Source organism: Pyxicephalus adspersus, chromosome 1 (assembly GCF_032062135.1).
Source record: "Pyxicephalus adspersus chromosome 1, UCB_Pads_2.0, whole genome shotgun sequence".
NCBI classification, from domain to species: domain Eukaryota; kingdom Metazoa; phylum Chordata; class Amphibia; order Anura; family Pyxicephalidae; genus Pyxicephalus; species Pyxicephalus adspersus.
The window spans coordinates 55,690,842-55,708,392 of NC_092858.1; the positions used below are offsets into that span (position 1 = coordinate 55,690,842).

Here is a 17,551-nt window from a genome sequence, read left to right on the forward strand (position 1 = left end):
CCTTGTTACCGTGCTACAAGTACTTGGATTAGTCTTCAGGAAGATTCCTTTGTCCATGAGGAGGTTAATGGATCCTAGGCTCAGGATGGTAGTCCAGAGTTAAAAGGTAAACTTATAACAAAAAACAAAGAAATATGGAAACTACCACTACTGACCTTTTGAAAACTACTAGTTGTGTGTCCGTTATTATTACTTTCTGATATACTGACCCAAAATCAGTATGCATGTAAAAAAAAAAAAAAAAAAAAAAAAAAACAAACATTTTTCTTTCTCGATTTGTTTAAGGACTCAGGATGAAGGAATTAAAGCCAGGTACCTAGCATTTTCATGAGAGGACAGTAATAGCAGTTTCTATTTATTTGTCACATTTAAAGCCATTAATGAGCCTGCTTATGTAAGGAATTTGCAAATGATTGAATTGTCCCGGTAAACTGCTATCAGTCCCATGGTTTCATACATATGTCATCATCATGTCATCTCATCATATATCATGAATAAATGTTCAGAGCTTGGCAACGCTCTGCACTGACAGCAGATAGAACACTAACACTTTCCTGAATGCTCCATATCAGACAAATAAAGCGTGTTAGCTAGTTTTTGTATTTTTACATTTTCATATGAAATGACTACAGGTTAGCAATAAAAAATCAGCCTCTTGCCAAACATTTTATTTGTGTCCCTGTGACAGCTAATGGTTGTTCTGTTTATTTATGGACATTCACAGCAGTGGTCTTATTTGTGATATCACTAGTCTTTTCTATTGTTGGTGCATGCCACTGTTCTGCATGATCAGTCATAAAGATCTGTTCATATGCCAAGGCCTTACATATAATCATTCCAAAGAACCTGTCAAGATGGATTGCCACACAGACTAATCGGGCATGTTCACCTTTTGCCAATGATATTATGTTTGGCATCATAAACAACATTTATCCAGTGTGTACAAGACATAAGCGTTAGCAGCATCCCATAATAAAATACTGCCTGCAAAACTGAAAGTAGCATTTTCTGTAGACTCTATACTATTTGGTATTTGCTCTGTTCATGCCATAAAATGGGTCCTTTAATGATTGGGACTGGGATTAGTAAAGTGCTAGTCTTCTTAAAGGCTATTTCAGACTTGACTGCGCTCTCAATTTGCGGTCCTAACTGCTCCCATTCAAATAAATGGCAGGTTGTGGCACAGTTCAAGTCATACAGTTGCTGTTTGAAGATTTGCATGATTGCCACAGCTGCATAAAAATCTGGTTACCTGGAGTGGGGTTTTCTTTTCCAGGGTGCACAGCAAACTCCAGCCAACAACGTCTCACACCACATGTGAGAACGGCCCCTATCCTGGGCAAGCCTCACACCTAGTCATACAAAAGATTCAATAATTACACAGCTCATTAGTGACATATAATTTGATGATTTACCTGCCCAGGTATAAACAATATATCCAATTAATTTTAAGAAATGTAGAACATCTCCAGAGTTAACTGCATGTTTTTATTTATAAAAATACATGTCAAATAATTTGATGCAAAAAAGCATTTAGACATAAAACAAAGCATTTCATTTTTACAATAGTAGTAAATGCCACCAATTAGGAAGTGCAAAAGGGTTTAATTACAATTGACTTTGTTTTGTATATATCCCTATTTGATGTACCTATCAGCAGTGTATTCAGGAAACACCCACACCTTGCAGCGAGTTGTGTGCCCTTTTTTTGTGGAATGTCTTTTGTGTTAGCTCACAGTAACATGACAGATTCACCTTGCAATATTAAAAAATGAAAGGTAGTCTATCCCATAGATGCTAGTTTAAAGCAGGATCCTAACCTACATAATGCTCCAAGCAAAAGTTTTTAAAATCAGTACCAATGAATCAACAGAACAAATTAATTATGTTATACCATACCCAGGGACAGACAAACTTACAAGACATGTCATGTTTGCATGTTTTTTTTTTTTAGTGGAAGGAACATCAACAACCCCAAATCTTACAGGCAGTTTGAGTTCTTCAAATCTAAGAGACATTTCACAAGTTTGCTTCAACCCTTAAAATTTCACAACTATCCCAATGGCTAGCTTAAAAAAAAAATCAATGACATTCTGTTACATTTGAAAGAATAAATTGCTTTGTCAAATGTACTGGCTAATTTTTTCTCATATATATTTGTGTACATGTTTATGTACTATAAAGATATGGGGCTTCCACTTCTGACCTTTAGGTAAAAGAGGATCGGCAATGCCAGCTGCTAGATTATTCCAACAATTTCTTTAGCACATATATATAATAAAATGATTCTTTCAGTGGTAGTGCAATTACAGCAATGTTATTTCATTGATTTCATATATATATATATATACACATATTTATATAATTTCAGGTTACGTATAGAGGACTGTAATTCGCCACCATGGCATTTTTAAAACTTTTTGTGTGTTAAGGTGAAAATTAGGCAACATTTTCTGACTTTATTCAAAAACTAAAACAGATGTAGTAGATGTTTGTATGTTAAATAGTAGTCTGCAAATGACTAAAGTAAAAATGTCTAATGTTATATATTGCAATACAGCTACAGAGCAGGTTTATAAGGTTGTTGTTGCAGAGACTACAGATGAACCAGGTACAGGTACCCGAAGTGCTCCTGCTGAACTGGGGGGCAAATAACATGAACAAACAAGTTTTTACAAGTTTGAAACACTTTAATAGTAATATCAGTCAACACAGTTAACACAAATTTGTTGTTATAACGAAAAACTACCTATTTTTTTCAGAAACTTGAATGATTTATAAAGAAAAGATTATAGGAAAGCTTACAATGTTAATATGTATCTCATATCTTGTACCAGTGATAATTTTCTCTCTTCTCATTTCCTACTAATTGAACAGTCAGTATACCAATAAACAACTTTTAGTTATACTACCAATATTTGTTTTACAGAATACTTGAACAATATGAAGCACACAACCTTTTTAGTGGACATAAAAATGAAAAGTGTCAGAATCGTTCTACCCAAAACATGACAGCAGAACTTTCATGTACCAGTAACAGACAATCATATCCTATACCTAGTGTAGTTTTACTTGTATTACCTCCAGAAATATTTCTTAGAATACATCATAGCCAAAGTAGTAGTAATATTATTGCAGAAGCACAATACCTATAAATATTATTAAAGCCGCAAACTTGGGAAGGCATAGGACTGTTTGGATCAGTGTTTCTTGACCAGGGTTCTGTGGAACTCTAGGGTTCATCCAGAGGTTGCCAGGGGTTCCTTAAGCAATGAGATCAGCAATTTACCTCTCAGGTAAATTTAGCTGATCTTTCAGCTTGCCACTGACCATCATTTAAATTTACTGTGAGCTGTGGCTTTAGGAACTTATAAAAGGGTTCCCTACAGACATGAAAATTATTTCAAGGGTTCCTCTATGTTATAAAATGTTGAGAAAGGTTGGTTTAGACTGCCAGGCAGGAGCTTTTAGTTGTACTGTATTACATATACCAGTAAAAGTCTGATTGCAAATACCAAATCCAATTACCATGCGATGCACAGGAGTACACTGAATGCTGATAGCCATGCCTTCTTTAATATTTTTTTCATCTCACTGTATTGCAAGCAGGCACAGCCTACATTAGTGTGACAACGCTGCTCAAAATTCAGGAGCAGTGCAGCATTGTTGCCACTTCATTAGAAGAAGATGTGTTTTGGTAGATCTCACTGGCATGATGTGCAGGGAGGCTATCAGAAAACTATAGGCGTAAATACAAACATACAGTGTTGCAACACAAGAATAAAGAGTAGACATACCATTATATCCTAAATTTTAGAAGTACAGAGGAAAAAAAAACAGATTGTTTGAAATCAACCAGCCAAACTCATATATTTTCAGCTTACATACATTTTGATGGCAACAGGTCTCAATGTTTTCCACACATCATAATCCTAACAGATTGAGTTTTATGAAATAATAAATAAATCTTTACGATTTAAGCTAGACTGAGGATATATATTTATTGGATCATTCTTGAAGATTTCCTTAACATTCTAAACTTTTTTTAGAACCTAAGCACTTTTGGTTCCTGATTTTCTTCTCACTTTATGATGTGTACATAGACGATGTGCCATGTAGAGATGTCAGCAACTTCTGTTAACTATTAACTGTGCCAGTACATTTCTCAAATCTAACCAAGAAGCTCATATAACTTATAAAACCATGCTCCTACTTGTAAGTGTGAAGATGAAGCGAACTGTAATCATACAAAAGTTAATATTAACACAGGTAATACATGTACAGTAACAATCAGGAAAAAATACAAACATAACGAAGCATCCTACAAAAACAGATCATGAACACAGAGAGATATAGATATGAATGATGAGCAAGAAAGCTATCACACTCATAAGGCACTAAAATCAAATCTTCTAAACCTTACTGCTTAGAAGTGATAACTTGAAATACAAATGTATAATCTATTTAAGTAATATACCCGCTTCATTTTGTTCACAAAACAATAACCACAAGAATACTTGCAAGGCTACTATTTTTTTTTAATTAAGTATAAAACCAGTGTTAGCATTAAGTATATCGTTCTAATGCAGTCCATACCAATGTAGGCCAGTTGGCTAAGTTGTTGCCAGTTGTCTCTTCTATCTCAGACAGCCTATTTAGGCTTGTATATTAGCACATGTTCACCCAACACACTTTCTTTATGTGTGGTGCCATTTTTTGTGACTTTCACTCCAATGAACTGTGCACTAGGGTGCAATGCAATTCATTAAAACCCGCATATCAACTTTGTGCATTTTTTAAACTCTTGTGGTGAACTGGCCACCTATTTATGATAAAATTAATAACACACTGCAACAGATCACTAAATGGTTAATAACCTACCTTCTGCTTAGATTCCCAGCTTCAGTTCTGCCTACCTCTGGGTGTCTCCTGGTGCATTTTCCATATAGATTAAAAATCTGTCAAGGGAACTTTACTGCCAGTCTTGGTGAACTTTACTGCCAGTCATCACTGCCAGTAATGGCTGACATTACTGATCATATTCAATACTTGTAGGTATACTGGTCTAGGAAAATACAGTTTCCTTATCTGCATTGTTGTATGAGATGTTCAGTATACCAGTCAGGCAACTGGCATTTTTAAAATGAAAAGTCATCAATTGGAAGTTTATTTTATGACATTTCTTCTAAAGAGAATCTTCAGTCGAGGCAAAAACTGAGTTTACAGATTAGAAGTTATGTCTGCTGTTTTAACATAGACTTCACAAACACCATAGTCAGTGTCTAGTCACTGAAGTTTAATTTGCATCATTACTGCTGACGTAACGATACTAGCAGCAATGACAAGCACAGAACCAATGCTGAAAGCAAGCATTTAGGCTACAGAGATCCCGATGATAATTTGCAGCATTCCTTGATACATTTTTCCAAGCTTCAAGTGTTTTCCCTAATCCCTTCCCCTGTCCGCAGCACTGCTTGTATACAGCTAAGATATGCCTGCCTATAGAGTCCCCCTCCTGTGCTTTTGTATTTCTTTTTTACACATTGTTCTGTTCCAAGGGGTAAAATTATACATCATTACATTACTTCCCCAGATCCTGGGAATCAGTAGGTTCTTTAACTCTCAAATATTTAAATAGGCATTGAAGGACTTATAAATGGCTGCATATGACACCTAATTAAAGGCGTCACATTTGGTAGCAGACTCATCTATTAATAAAGCAGACAAACTATGATTAGCAAACAGAAGTAAACAACACGTATGAGTACCATAATGTACACATTTGCTATGCATACTTGCAGATTATGGCAAAAGCATCTCAAGAATCTGAAAAGTCTCATTCAAATTGAATTGCTTTACATGGATTTTTTACTTAATTAACAGAGCTTGTTCTTATGAACTGCCACTGTTTGTTTAAAGTTGAAATTTACTCTGCACTAGTCACTTGCACCATGAAAGACAGAAGCAGTGACTGGTCTTATTACAGGAAACTCCTGCAACAAGGTAAAGTTTGATGGTTGTTTTTCTGAGATAAATTGACAAAGCACATTAGGATTCCAGGAAAAATCCACATGCCTCTTGCAGACAATATCTGCTTATCCCAGAATTCAGCAGCCACATTTACAAATACATGCACACCTGTATGTTCTAAATCGTACACATTCATGTACTCTTGCAGCTAACAATCATTTTGGGAGAAAATACAGGTATCATTTGTGAACACACACTGGTCTAGTTATAGTACATTTGAATGTAATGCAGAAAATACTTTCAAAATGATCATGTGGTCATGTGATAGCACATGCTTTGTTGCAGTAATCTGTAAAATCGATTCTATAAATCTGGTATTCCAAAGACAAGTCATTAAAAATATTAAAGCACAATAAAATGTGTGGTTAAACTCCAAGTACTACCAAATATTTCTAAAACTTGCCTGTAGTGTCTGCTCCAAACATTTAAAATACTATTATTATAATTTTGCGTGCTCTTTTAGTAATCATTGGCTTATATGCAGACAAATTCATCCATATAATAATACTTCAATTCTCATTTGAATGCCACACATTCTAATACACCAGATAGGACCAGCCAATTCTAGTATTATGACAAAATGAACAGGCACAACAACACAAGACAGTTGCTGTAGCATTAAATTCCATCTTGCTTAAAATGATCACATACAAGTGATTTCTGGCATAATGAAGCAGATCACTTTTGCTTAATGAAGGATTTGCTAGTGAACAAACTTTTGGATTTACTTTGACAGTACCCGAATAAAACAGATTATGCTGTATGATGTGTAAACATATATTTGAACTCATACACACACACACCGATCTCATCTTTATCACACAGACACTGTATCATATCACGACTATCATCTGCCAGTCTTTGCCTGTGTATGGTCCTATTTAGTTTACGATTCATTAGTCAACAACTATTAAACTTAAGGCGAAAAAATCAATATGCTCCCTGTTTTTTGTAATTGGTCAACATAATAAAAAGATTCACATTTAATACTTATAAAATGTACTACCATTGTTGATTAACATTACATTAGATCAAGTGCAAGCTGGGTGCAAAAAGCCAAAGAGAACTGTATCTGTTTTCTCTTGATAACAGAACTATACTTTAACACTAAACAGAGAATTTGAGCATTCCTAACCTTTCAGAAATCCCAACACATTTATACCTACTATATCTTATGTAAGCATACAATACTCTCAAACACAAGAGTGATTTATAGTCAGCCAGGGATTACTATGAAAATGAGAACTGTGAGACGGGTGAGAAGAGCCTGTTTATTAAGTACATACAAATGACAGACGCATCATGTAAGTGCAAAACATGCACCTTGCCTTTGGCAAAATTCACCTCCAGAAGAGATCTCTACAAATTAAGTGTATACATTTTCTGGCTTTTTATGTTTTGCACTAAGCTTACTTTTTTTTCAAAACGGAATCATTGTGAAAGAAACTGAGAAAAGTACATTTCTTTGGCTCAGCATTCACACAAGTCTAAGTCAATCTACAGAAAAACAAAAGCTGTGCAATGGATGGATAGATATTCCAAATTATTAGTGTGAATCAAATAAATTATTTCCTGCACACGTTTTAAATAAAGCCAAAATGAAGAACAAAAACCAGTAGAAGAGTTTATTAGCTTGCCATGCAATATATTGAAGATTTAAGGTGCTCTATAGACCCACTCGAAACAAAGCATGTTTTTTTTTATCCTACCAAGTGGGCATCATGTCTGGAAACCAGACCCTGCCAAGATGTTTGGACACTTCCCAATGAATTTGCTCCAGAGTATACTTCTGGTCAGGGATTAATACTTCCTCCATAATGGAAAGTTGGGACAAACGGCCACCACACATCTTTACAAACTCTACAAAAGCAGAGCAAGAGACTTCACACTCCCCAAGTCCAATGGCTGTCAGGTTCTTGCATCGTTCTGCAATGCGGATCAGTTCTTCATCAAGTGGACGAAGTCCATTGGCGCAAACAACAAGCTCCACTAATCGAGGACATGTCATTCCAACACGGCCAAGCACTTCCTTGCTTACCGATCTTCCAAAGTACAAGTGCGTAACCGGTGTTTCGTAACGGAAAAAGGGATCGAACTCTTCCTCATACAGGAAAAAGTACATGACTAAGTTCACCTTTGGGGAGTGCTTTATTAAAGCATCCCAGCTGCTTTTCTGAATGGTATGAAAGTGTGTTTGTCCTGGGTTTTCACTGACAACATCAATACGCAGATGCTCTAGTCGGACATGTTTTTCTGAAGATAGTGCCAGGAGGAGCTCATCGCTCAGCAAATAGTAGTTCAATGCCAACTCCCGCAGTCCATGGCATTGGTCAGCTACACACAGGATCCCTGTAATCAGATAGAGAATATTTTAATCAATTTTTAAAGTAAATACAAGACAGTGTAGTAGAAGTATGAAACAAATTAACACAAAAATCTGTTTTTTTTCAGTTTAATTACTTGCTGAGGATATTCCAATTTTCCAATAAGCATGATGGAAAATAGTTATGAGCATGTGGTTTTGTGGAGGTTATTAGAACCCCCAAATAATCCCATGCATTGACATTCATTCACCCTTCCTAGCCTACTAGCCTACCTAGAGGTAGAATCCTGGATACACTCTATAGCTGTTTAAGTGCCAGAGAAGATTACAAAACATGGAAAATGAGAAAGATTGAGGTGAGCAGGGGAGAAATATACTCCTATTTATACAGAGATTACCTTTTTGGATATTTAAGTGAGACATTATCTTTACAATTTAAATGTAGTATCTGTCAACAATCCTATTTAGAGGCAAACATGTCCCCCCCCCCCTTTCTTGGGATATGTACTTTTATCTTCTTTCATGATTGGAAAATTAAAGTGAAAATAATTGTTGATAATATTCTGAAATCCATTAATAAATTAGCCATAGTTTGGTCTAGGCTTTTTAGAATGAAAGCTTAGTAACTGGAGAATACTGCATGTTAGTTTTTAGAAAAAATTGTGTAACACAAAATGGCATGCATATGCAAACACAGTCGTCACAATAAGGAAAAAACGCAGACATTACAGAGTAAGGAGATGCAAGAACTGTAGAACAAATAATTAAATGTAGAAGTTTTCCCCCTCCCTGCTTCCAATTCTGGCCATCTCAAGGCTTACAATGCTGGCATGTTTCCACTGTCTTCCCAATGAACTTTCTGGTCCATTTATTCCCACAGTGTACATTCTTATTTCCACCAGCATAAAACAGGTACAAAGTTTTTATACACTCAGGGCAAAGAACTCCTGACACGGTCCTGGAAATACATATATTAAGCGGAGAAAAATTTTGTCCACTGTGATTATTTCATTTGCTTGACTTCCTACCAGTTTTATCAAAATAAAAGCATGTGATGTTTCATAATGATCATCAGGAATGTGTTAATGTATAATTAAACTCCACAGTTCCTATTTATTATTACAAAACAAATTTTCTCTACATGGCTACTCCTACTTAATGCATCTTAGATACTAGATGATGCATGTATCCTTGAATTTAGTTATTAGGCTCAGTACGACTTCATGTTTAATGATGTTGCTTTCATACAGTGTGGGTGAAATCATGGATGGTAACAATTATTCTGCTGGTCCTTGCTCTACATGTTGACTGTGGTTGGCTCAACTGGCTAGCACTCTTTCCTTTGCATGGGTTTCCTTCTACATCCCATGTGGCAGAACACAAACATTTTAGTGTGGCAAAGAACATAGTTACCGAAATGCGAAGTTCCTTAAACTAAATGACATAAATAGCTACATACCTGCAGGAGAAACATGTGGGCAGCTGCTCATTTTCAGAAGCTTCAGTGTGTCGCTATTATTTGCCACTAGCACTTTCAGGGATGGGTCGTCAACTGGAGTGTCATCAATTTTAAGTGATGAAAGTGATTTTGAATTGACAAACACAACAGTAAGTGCAGATATGAAGTGTGACTATAAAGGAGAAAGGAAGGACTGTGTTATTACTGTGAAAGAACAATACCATATAAGTGCCATGCATGAGGTCCTGCTGATAAAAGCTCACATTCCCCCCACACATGGAAAATATAGACTGCAGCAAACATTGTATAATAATATTACAAACACTAGATGCACTTTTAAATCCTTTTTATGTCTTATGCAATCACTATAACAGATGCTAGGGGGTGCAAATATCACAAAGAAAATTATTACTTGGTTAAAAAAAACCAATACAATTAAAATATATGACAAAGGTTTGGCCCAAAATTTAAAGAATAACAACTGTATTTGTTTTCTTAGGCTTTCTACAATTCTAGGCTACTCTTCTGATGTCCACTACATACACATCCTCCGATTCATGACAGGGTTGGGGGTGTGAGGACTTTTATCTTTAAGAAGATGGCTTAGAACAAAAATAATATGCCATGTCAGTTCAGTGGCCATAAGGTGATACATTTATGGCAAGATCAGCACACAATTTTTTGTACTTGAAGAAAAAATGTTTAGCCTGAAAAATAAAACAAATGCAGTCTGCACATCTGGTAAGCTTCAACATATTACCAACATATTACATATTAGCTACTAAACCGCATAGTAATGCTTTGGTGTGTTATGGTACTGTTCATTCTGATGACTGCAAGGCACTTGCAGTTGATATCATGTGTACTACATTGTACTAAAAATGTAAATAAGAAGAAGTATATGCATTTTTTTTGTGTCCTGCCATGAGGTGGACAGTCCGCTCTATGGCCACACTATCAAGCTGAACAAATGTGAGCCCAGCTTAAGTTTGTTCTTGGGTTTGGATATACTTTGAGCTTTTGCAATAGAGGATGTAGTGAATGCATCTATGGAACATTTAGCAGAAACAAAAAAATGAAACCCATCACAACATTAAATAAACAGCAGCATTTACCTTTGGTAGATCCATGAAACTTGGTCTTGCAGTTGAAATAAGTCCGAGAGTTTTCAGAGAGCAATTTACCAGTTGTGAGAGAATATCACATGCAGCCTCTGCTGATTCCTTGCTGCTATCCACCTTAAAAAAAAAAAAAAAAAAAAGTTATGACAGTAAATGACAAAGATCAAAATCAACTTAAAATTCAGCTTTAAATTCAATGCTTGACTTTGGGTTAAACCTCAGAGATTTTCCTGCCAGTTTTCATTTTTACCAGCGCATGACTTCAGAAAAAGTCCATCATGTACAGCCAGAGCCAGCTTCATCTCATTGTGGTATATGAGAACTGCCTTCATCCTGTCACACCTATATCTTTAGGGAAACTAAATTCTGGCATGACAAGATCCCAGGCACAAAAGTCCTTGTGTGGAACCATCATTGGTCTGCTTTCCTGAGTGAGTACAATGACCATCAGTGCAATTTTCCAATGTTTGCCAATCTGTACAATGTTTACCAATCTATACTTTGAAAGCATAACCCTGTATCAGGTCAATAAAACAATGTATCAAATCTCCCTTTACAGTGTAATAACTGTCAAACGAAACTGGATACATAGTAGTGACCTAATAAATGCTATGGGCCTGATTTATTAAAGTTCCCCAAGGCTGGAGAGGCTACACTTACATCAGAAACCTGGAATGGTTTTCCCAAGTCATTTGCTATGTGTTACTTGTTACAAGCAGACACCACCTGTCCATTGTTTTAAGAGCCAAAACAGATTTGATATCTATATTTTGAACATTCATAAATTAAAGAAATATATACCTTATCGGTCAAACTAAAAAAACAACAATAAAATATAAAATGCAATCAACTAATACTTTTATCTTCAAATGACAACATTTTAGCAACCAACCTTAAAGCTGACATACTGCAGGTGCTTTGAATGTCTTTTTATGATTTGTTTAATCAGGTCAGGATGTGTTGCCTTCAGATAAGAAGTAGCTGGTTGATTGAGTTCAAATTCAAAGCATCGCCACAGGTCAGGCATGTGAAAAACATGGTTCCAGTTCCTGCACACTTGTGAAGCATGTGCACGATCCAAAAGAGGCAAATACTTAAAAATCTGGAGTATTATATCGGGGAGTAGATTTCCCCAGTCATGTGACTTTGACAGGTCTGTAGATTCATCTCCTGAATTTTTGGCCTTCTTTGACAATTCTCCCAGTTCTCCTACTGATAAACCAGTGCTGGTGTCACTGGCCATTCTTCCTCTTTTCATCCTACAAATAAAAGATTCTTTTTAGACAAAAGATTAGGCAAAAGATTTCTTCTGCAAGTCATGCAAACTACCCCCCTTCAAGCCTCTGTCCTGCACAGGAGCGAGCAGGGAAGCCCTGTTTGTATCTAGGAGGCGCCTGTATGTTAGATGTCCTTAACTCGGAGACTACCTGTATGTATGTATGTATGTATATATATATTGTTGTATATATATTGTAGTTGTAATATATAGTTACTACTAAACAGACTTTATAAAAGCATTTGGGAAATCTGGATATATAATTACATGAGCAATTGCTTGCATTTAATAATGGGTGCAGCAAGAACACAAGATAAAAACTGCCCATGGGTGTGTCGATGGATACAGATGACTACATTTGGGAATATTAAACATGGAATCTTAAGGAAACACGTGTATAGGAATAGTGTATACACCTTTTCTGCTACCCGGAAATGGAATAAAGCTGTGATCCCCCCCTTGGTCTTACGGCCCGTCTCACGGCTTGGGGTGTTGGAACCTTGCTCAGGTTTTTATGACCACACTGAGAGAGTCACCTTTCTGATCTCCTCTGTCTACAGGACAGAAAGTGATGAGAATTCCAGGATTATAGAGCTGTCGGGAATTGAGAAGAAAGCTCCCCGTGGGGTCACCTGTTACACTGATCACTAAGAAAGGATTCACCCTGTGTGCAGCTTGGACACATTTCATTCACTTTCTGCTGTGTATCCTAGAAAGAAAATAATGGAAATCTCTGGGAAACAAACAAAATAAGTGCATTGTGAGCAGAATCAATGTAAGATACTGCTGAGCTCATTCACAATTCACTGACCTCCTTCTGACCTGCTACAAGCTGGTTTCTATTCTCTTGTACAGAAAAACTTATCTGAAGCACACAAAACAGCGCTTACTCTATTCTACAGAACATAATGACTTTACATATAGAGTAACAGTGCAATTATACAAATCCAACCAATATATGCCCACCACCTCACACAAATAGGGAGTAAATGCTGCAGAGCACCCTTGCACTCTGTATAGAACCAGCAATCTCTGCAGAGGTCCAACAACCCCCTACTGTGTCAGAATCAGATCTCTCCCATCAGCATGAACTTTGCTGGTGGCTATAGCTATAGCTCTGACTCCTATGGTGGGGGGTGTAGACCTCTGCAGAGAGAATACTGCTTCCACACAGCCATCAATGTGCCCCCACACTGCAGGGGTCAGGGCTTCCACTTGGGCCGCTGATTTAACAAGACAAAGCACTGTAACTTATCAGACACTTTATACAAATCAATCTAAGGTGTATTTGAACAATCTGAGATTATTTGGGCTCCAACACATATTCACGCTTAGGCTGCTGGGAGCTGCTCAGACCTAATCCCTACAAAAACAAAAGCCAAGCACATGCGCTGATAACACCATAGCGACGTCCCTGAGCAGTAGGGGTGGGTGCGGGGCTTTGTTTACATACACAGGCGGGTGGGGGGTGCAGGGCCGCTTACAGCCCATACACGGCACATGGGGAAGGGGGTCGTCACGTGACCACGCCCTATAAAGCCGCTCCCGGCAGATTAGCGTCACGTGACGTCCGCAGTATAGAGCGTATACCGTACCTGGATGGTGGGTTCGTTGATGGTCTTTAGGTGGTCACTGAATGCCTCCTTCTCCTGGTCGCATTAGCCCGGGACCGCAGTGTTGTAGCTCAGTTCACCGTCACAGCGAAGCCCTCCCCCAGCACTCATTAGACAATCAGGCCCTGGCCGCTCAACACGGCCACTAGGCAACGGCAGAGGTGGGGAATGTCAGCTTCGTAATATTATCAATGTTGTCTGGTAAGATGGCGGTGTTGGTGCGCGCTCCCCTCACGAGATGGCTGCGAGTATGGAATGATGAGGCTCGTGCCTGGATTATGGACGGGAGCGCGCACAGAGGGGGAGTGCCCGACTGTAGTGTCAGGGAAGAAGGGTATGCTGTGCCCGGCTGTGCCCGGCTGTGGTATGGGGGGGGTATGCTGTGCCCGGCTGTGGTATGGGGGGGGGTATGCTGTGCCCGGGTATTATATGGAGTTTGTACATACAAGCATGTGGTAGAGCTGCACTTGTCTACTAAACCGTGCAATGTGATACCACCGCACTGCTGTCTACTTTCCATGTTCACAGTAATGTTGGGCTGGGTTTACACGGTTTCCCTCAGGCACATTTATGAGCGCTATCTATACCATTGCTTGCAACGCTTAAAAAATAAAAACGTGGTGTTAACACTGAAAAAAAGGCGGGAAAACACTTCCATTGAGTTCAATGGGTGCGCCTAAGGCTTTTAAAGCCCATGTTTGAAATCCCCATGCATTCCAATGGGTTAAATCTACACCAGGATGTTTCCTTCAGGCAGCCTTTAAAAAATTGAAACACGGGAAAACACTTGGAAACACTCCCATTGAACTTAATGGAGGCTTTTACAATCATTTTTAAGCTTTTTGTGAAAGCTTCCATTGAACTCAATAGGGGCTTTCATAAGCGTTTTTAGCAGGACTTTTGAATCTGGAAGCCCCCTTTAAAAAGGAGATCTGTGCTGCCGCACCCTGGGGAATAAGTACAGGGGTACATAAAACCTCTTACTCTTAAACTTTGTGTAAAAAATAGGATGGGGCTTTAATGTTAAATGATTTTATGAAATCTGTGTGTGTTGTGTAACTAACCGTTTTATTTTTTATACGGGTTATCCCAATGATAGGACGATTCCCACGACTGCTTCATTCATAACATGAGCACAGCCATGGGACTCCTCCTGACACTGAGAGATCCCCGGGCACTAGGGGTTTAATGAGGACAAGGCTCTCCATTCATCTGTAGTGTTCTGTGATTGGCTGAGAAATAGGAAACCCTGATGACACATACTACAGCTCCTCTAGGGCTGGGGGAGCAATCAGGGGAGCCGAGCTGTCAGCATAGTAAATCTCCGCTGATTGCTCTGCTCCCTGATTGGCTGAGGAAAGGGAAATCCTGATGATGCTTGAGCTGGTTTTATGTACCCTGTACTCAATTCCCTGAAAGGGTTAAAAGTAAACCTTTTATAAACGACTGTGAAATCACGGTAAAATGCGTCATAGGCGTTTATAAAACGTTTTTTAGCGTTTTAAAGTCAAGCTTTAAAACGCTTCTAAAAGTGCAAAAAATGTATAAAAACGTGGTATATACATAATTTATGTGTTTTTAAAACCATCCCTGTAGACCCAGCCTAAACACACATTTAATAAAATACTATAACATTAAAACCTTGTCTTATTTTTTACATATATTTTTTTCCCTTTCAGGAAATGAGTAAGGGGTTTTATGTACCCCTGTACTCATTCCCCAGGGTGGGGCGGCGTAGATCTTGGAGTCCCCTTATTAAAGGGGGCTTTCAGATTCCAAAATCCTGCTAAAAACACTTGTAAAAGCCCCCATTTTTTTCATTAAAGTTTTCTTAAAAAGCTTAAAAACACTTGTAAAAGCTGCTATTGAATTCAATTGGGTTTATTAAGTGTTAATAAACGCGGGAAAACGCCCCTATTGAAATCAATAGGGGCATTTTCCCTGCGGTTTAATTTTTAAAACGTTGCAAGGAATGTTATCTATAATGCTCAAAAGCATGCCTCAAGGAAACGGGTGTATATTCGTCTATTGGAATGCATTGAAATTTCAAAGATGGGTGTTTAACCTCCCTGGCTGTCTGAATAATGAGGATGTAAAAGCAGTACATTTAAAAATCCTCATTATTTTAAATTTCCTGCTCCATGGTCCTGCCCAAAAGACTTGCAAGCAGTTTCCCGGCTGGCATCTGCTTCCTCTGGCCTCTCGTCCCCAACATTCACACGCCTGGGACGCAGATGCCGGGCATCGCTGGAGAACGCAGCTAGAATGTGGGAACTAGGTAGGGCTTGGTAAACTCCCTGGCAATTCCACCCGTGTCTGGCTTAGGGTTACCGCTTTTGGTATGGAAAATCCACCCCGTGACACACTTTGGCATACTGCCAGGAAAGGTTAACCAAGAAAACTTGCTGAAAGCGTTTACTCCGAACCAGGTTCGGGGTAGCTAAATATAGAAACAAGCGTTACAGTGCAATCTGATTGTCATACAACATTGTATGACAGTCAGATTACAACTGAAAAAAAAACACTCACCTTGTCCCCGCAGCTCTCCGGGAGACATCCGTCCTCTTCTGTCTTCTCCCAGCATGTGTAGAAACAATATTCGGTGTTTCCTGGTGACGTTGGTGCGGGCGGGATGCGGGGCGGGAAATTCAAATAATTTTGTTTTGGATTCAATACAAAAAAGCTGTATGAGTCTAATACAAAGAAGTCTTTATATAATATTTAAGCTTCTGTAAAGTTACACTACATTATACACTTTTTTTTTTTAAAGTTTATTAATAAATTTTGGACATATTTTGGTTAGTTATGCCTAAGAATTATAGCCTACAATGTAAAAATAAATTTCCATGCAAAAAATGTAACACTTTTTGCATGATAATGCGGAGATAATTAGAATGCTCGGTGTTTGCGTACACGTCTTCAGCGATTTCTGATGGCTACACTAGGGAGGTGTTTTAGAAAAATATAGAACTATACAATACACAGAATTATTGCATTTTCAGTATTTTTGGTTTGTGTATGTATTTATGTATATTATTGCTCAAGCTGATTTTTGTGTTTATTTAATTTTACTATTAAAGTTAATGTTTTTTTTTACATGATTGTGTGTTTCAAAATTTATTATATTCAGGATATCTACTAGATCCTTGTTTGGACATATTTTGGTGAGTTACAGGTCTACAATATAAAAAAAAAAAAAAAAAAAGTTTCATGAAAAACACTGTACTGCTTTTGGTACGGAATCCAGACATCAGTGAAACGCCCAATAGGTTAAAGCTTTAGGGTAAACACTGGGGAAATCGTCTGTGTAGATCCAGCCTTCGATAATGGTGTTTGTGGATTTTTCTGCTTCATCTTCGTTAATGACAGAGCAGCCCATTGTAGATGGAAGTGTGTGTATACCCATCACCCCTACAGGTCCTTGCTGCAGTCTTCTGAAATTCTATTTTATTATTATGTATTTATATATCACCCCCATATTACACAGTTCATAGTAATAAAGGGCAGATTGAGAGCTGGCTTGGCTTCTACATGGCTACCAGCAGCTGGCATTGTGCCAATGTTGGGCAATCACACCTCACTGCTGGCTCCTAAGGAACCAGCATCTGCAGATTTGTTAGCAGGTGGCGGTGATTCTATAAGGCTGCCAGGGGTCCTCTCTGAGACATTGGAAGTAATTGCACTATCTGAACATTGCCAAATTGTCCCTCAAAGGTCTAAGGCCTAATT

The 17,551-nt window shown here is 38.0% G+C and overlaps 1 protein-coding gene across 2 annotated transcripts; it reads right to left on the reverse strand.

Moving 5' to 3' along the window:
- Positions 1 to 7,281: 7,281 nt before the first annotated feature.
- On the reverse strand, positions 7,282 to 14,071 carry FBXL3 (F-box and leucine rich repeat protein 3). Of its 2 annotated transcripts, XM_072410830.1 has the most exons (6): positions 13,805 to 14,071; positions 12,746 to 12,918; positions 11,826 to 12,192; positions 10,928 to 11,050; positions 9,813 to 9,984; positions 7,282 to 8,379 (listed from the first exon to the last, which is right to left on the reverse strand). In XM_072410830.1, exons 3-6 carry the CDS (start codon positions 12,189 to 12,191, stop codon positions 7,736 to 7,738), a joined length of 1,305 nt encoding a protein of 434 aa, XP_072266931.1. In that variant the 5' UTR covers position 12,192; positions 12,746 to 12,918; positions 13,805 to 14,071; the 3' UTR covers positions 7,282 to 7,735. The 2 variants fall into 2 exon arrangements, with proteins under 2 accessions (XP_072266931.1, XP_072266922.1); XM_072410821.1 differs by lacking the exon at positions 12,746 to 12,918.
- Positions 14,072 to 17,551: the final 3,480 nt, after the last annotated feature.

Bases quoted from the DNA above. Each gene is read 5' to 3' on its own strand.
- FBXL3 (XM_072410821.1), bottom strand. From the start codon at position 12,191: ATGAAAAGAGGAAGAATGGCCAGTGACACCAGCACTGGTTTATCAGTA. The intron at 11,051-11,825 runs GTTGGTTGCTAA...TTTTTTTTTAAG, and splicing joins TGCAGTATGTCAGCTTTAAG to GTGGATAGCAGCAAGGAATC. The intron at 8,380-9,812 runs GTATGTAGCTAT...ATCTGATTACAG, and splicing joins CCCACATGTTTCTCCTGCAG to GGATCCTGTGTGTAGCTGAC.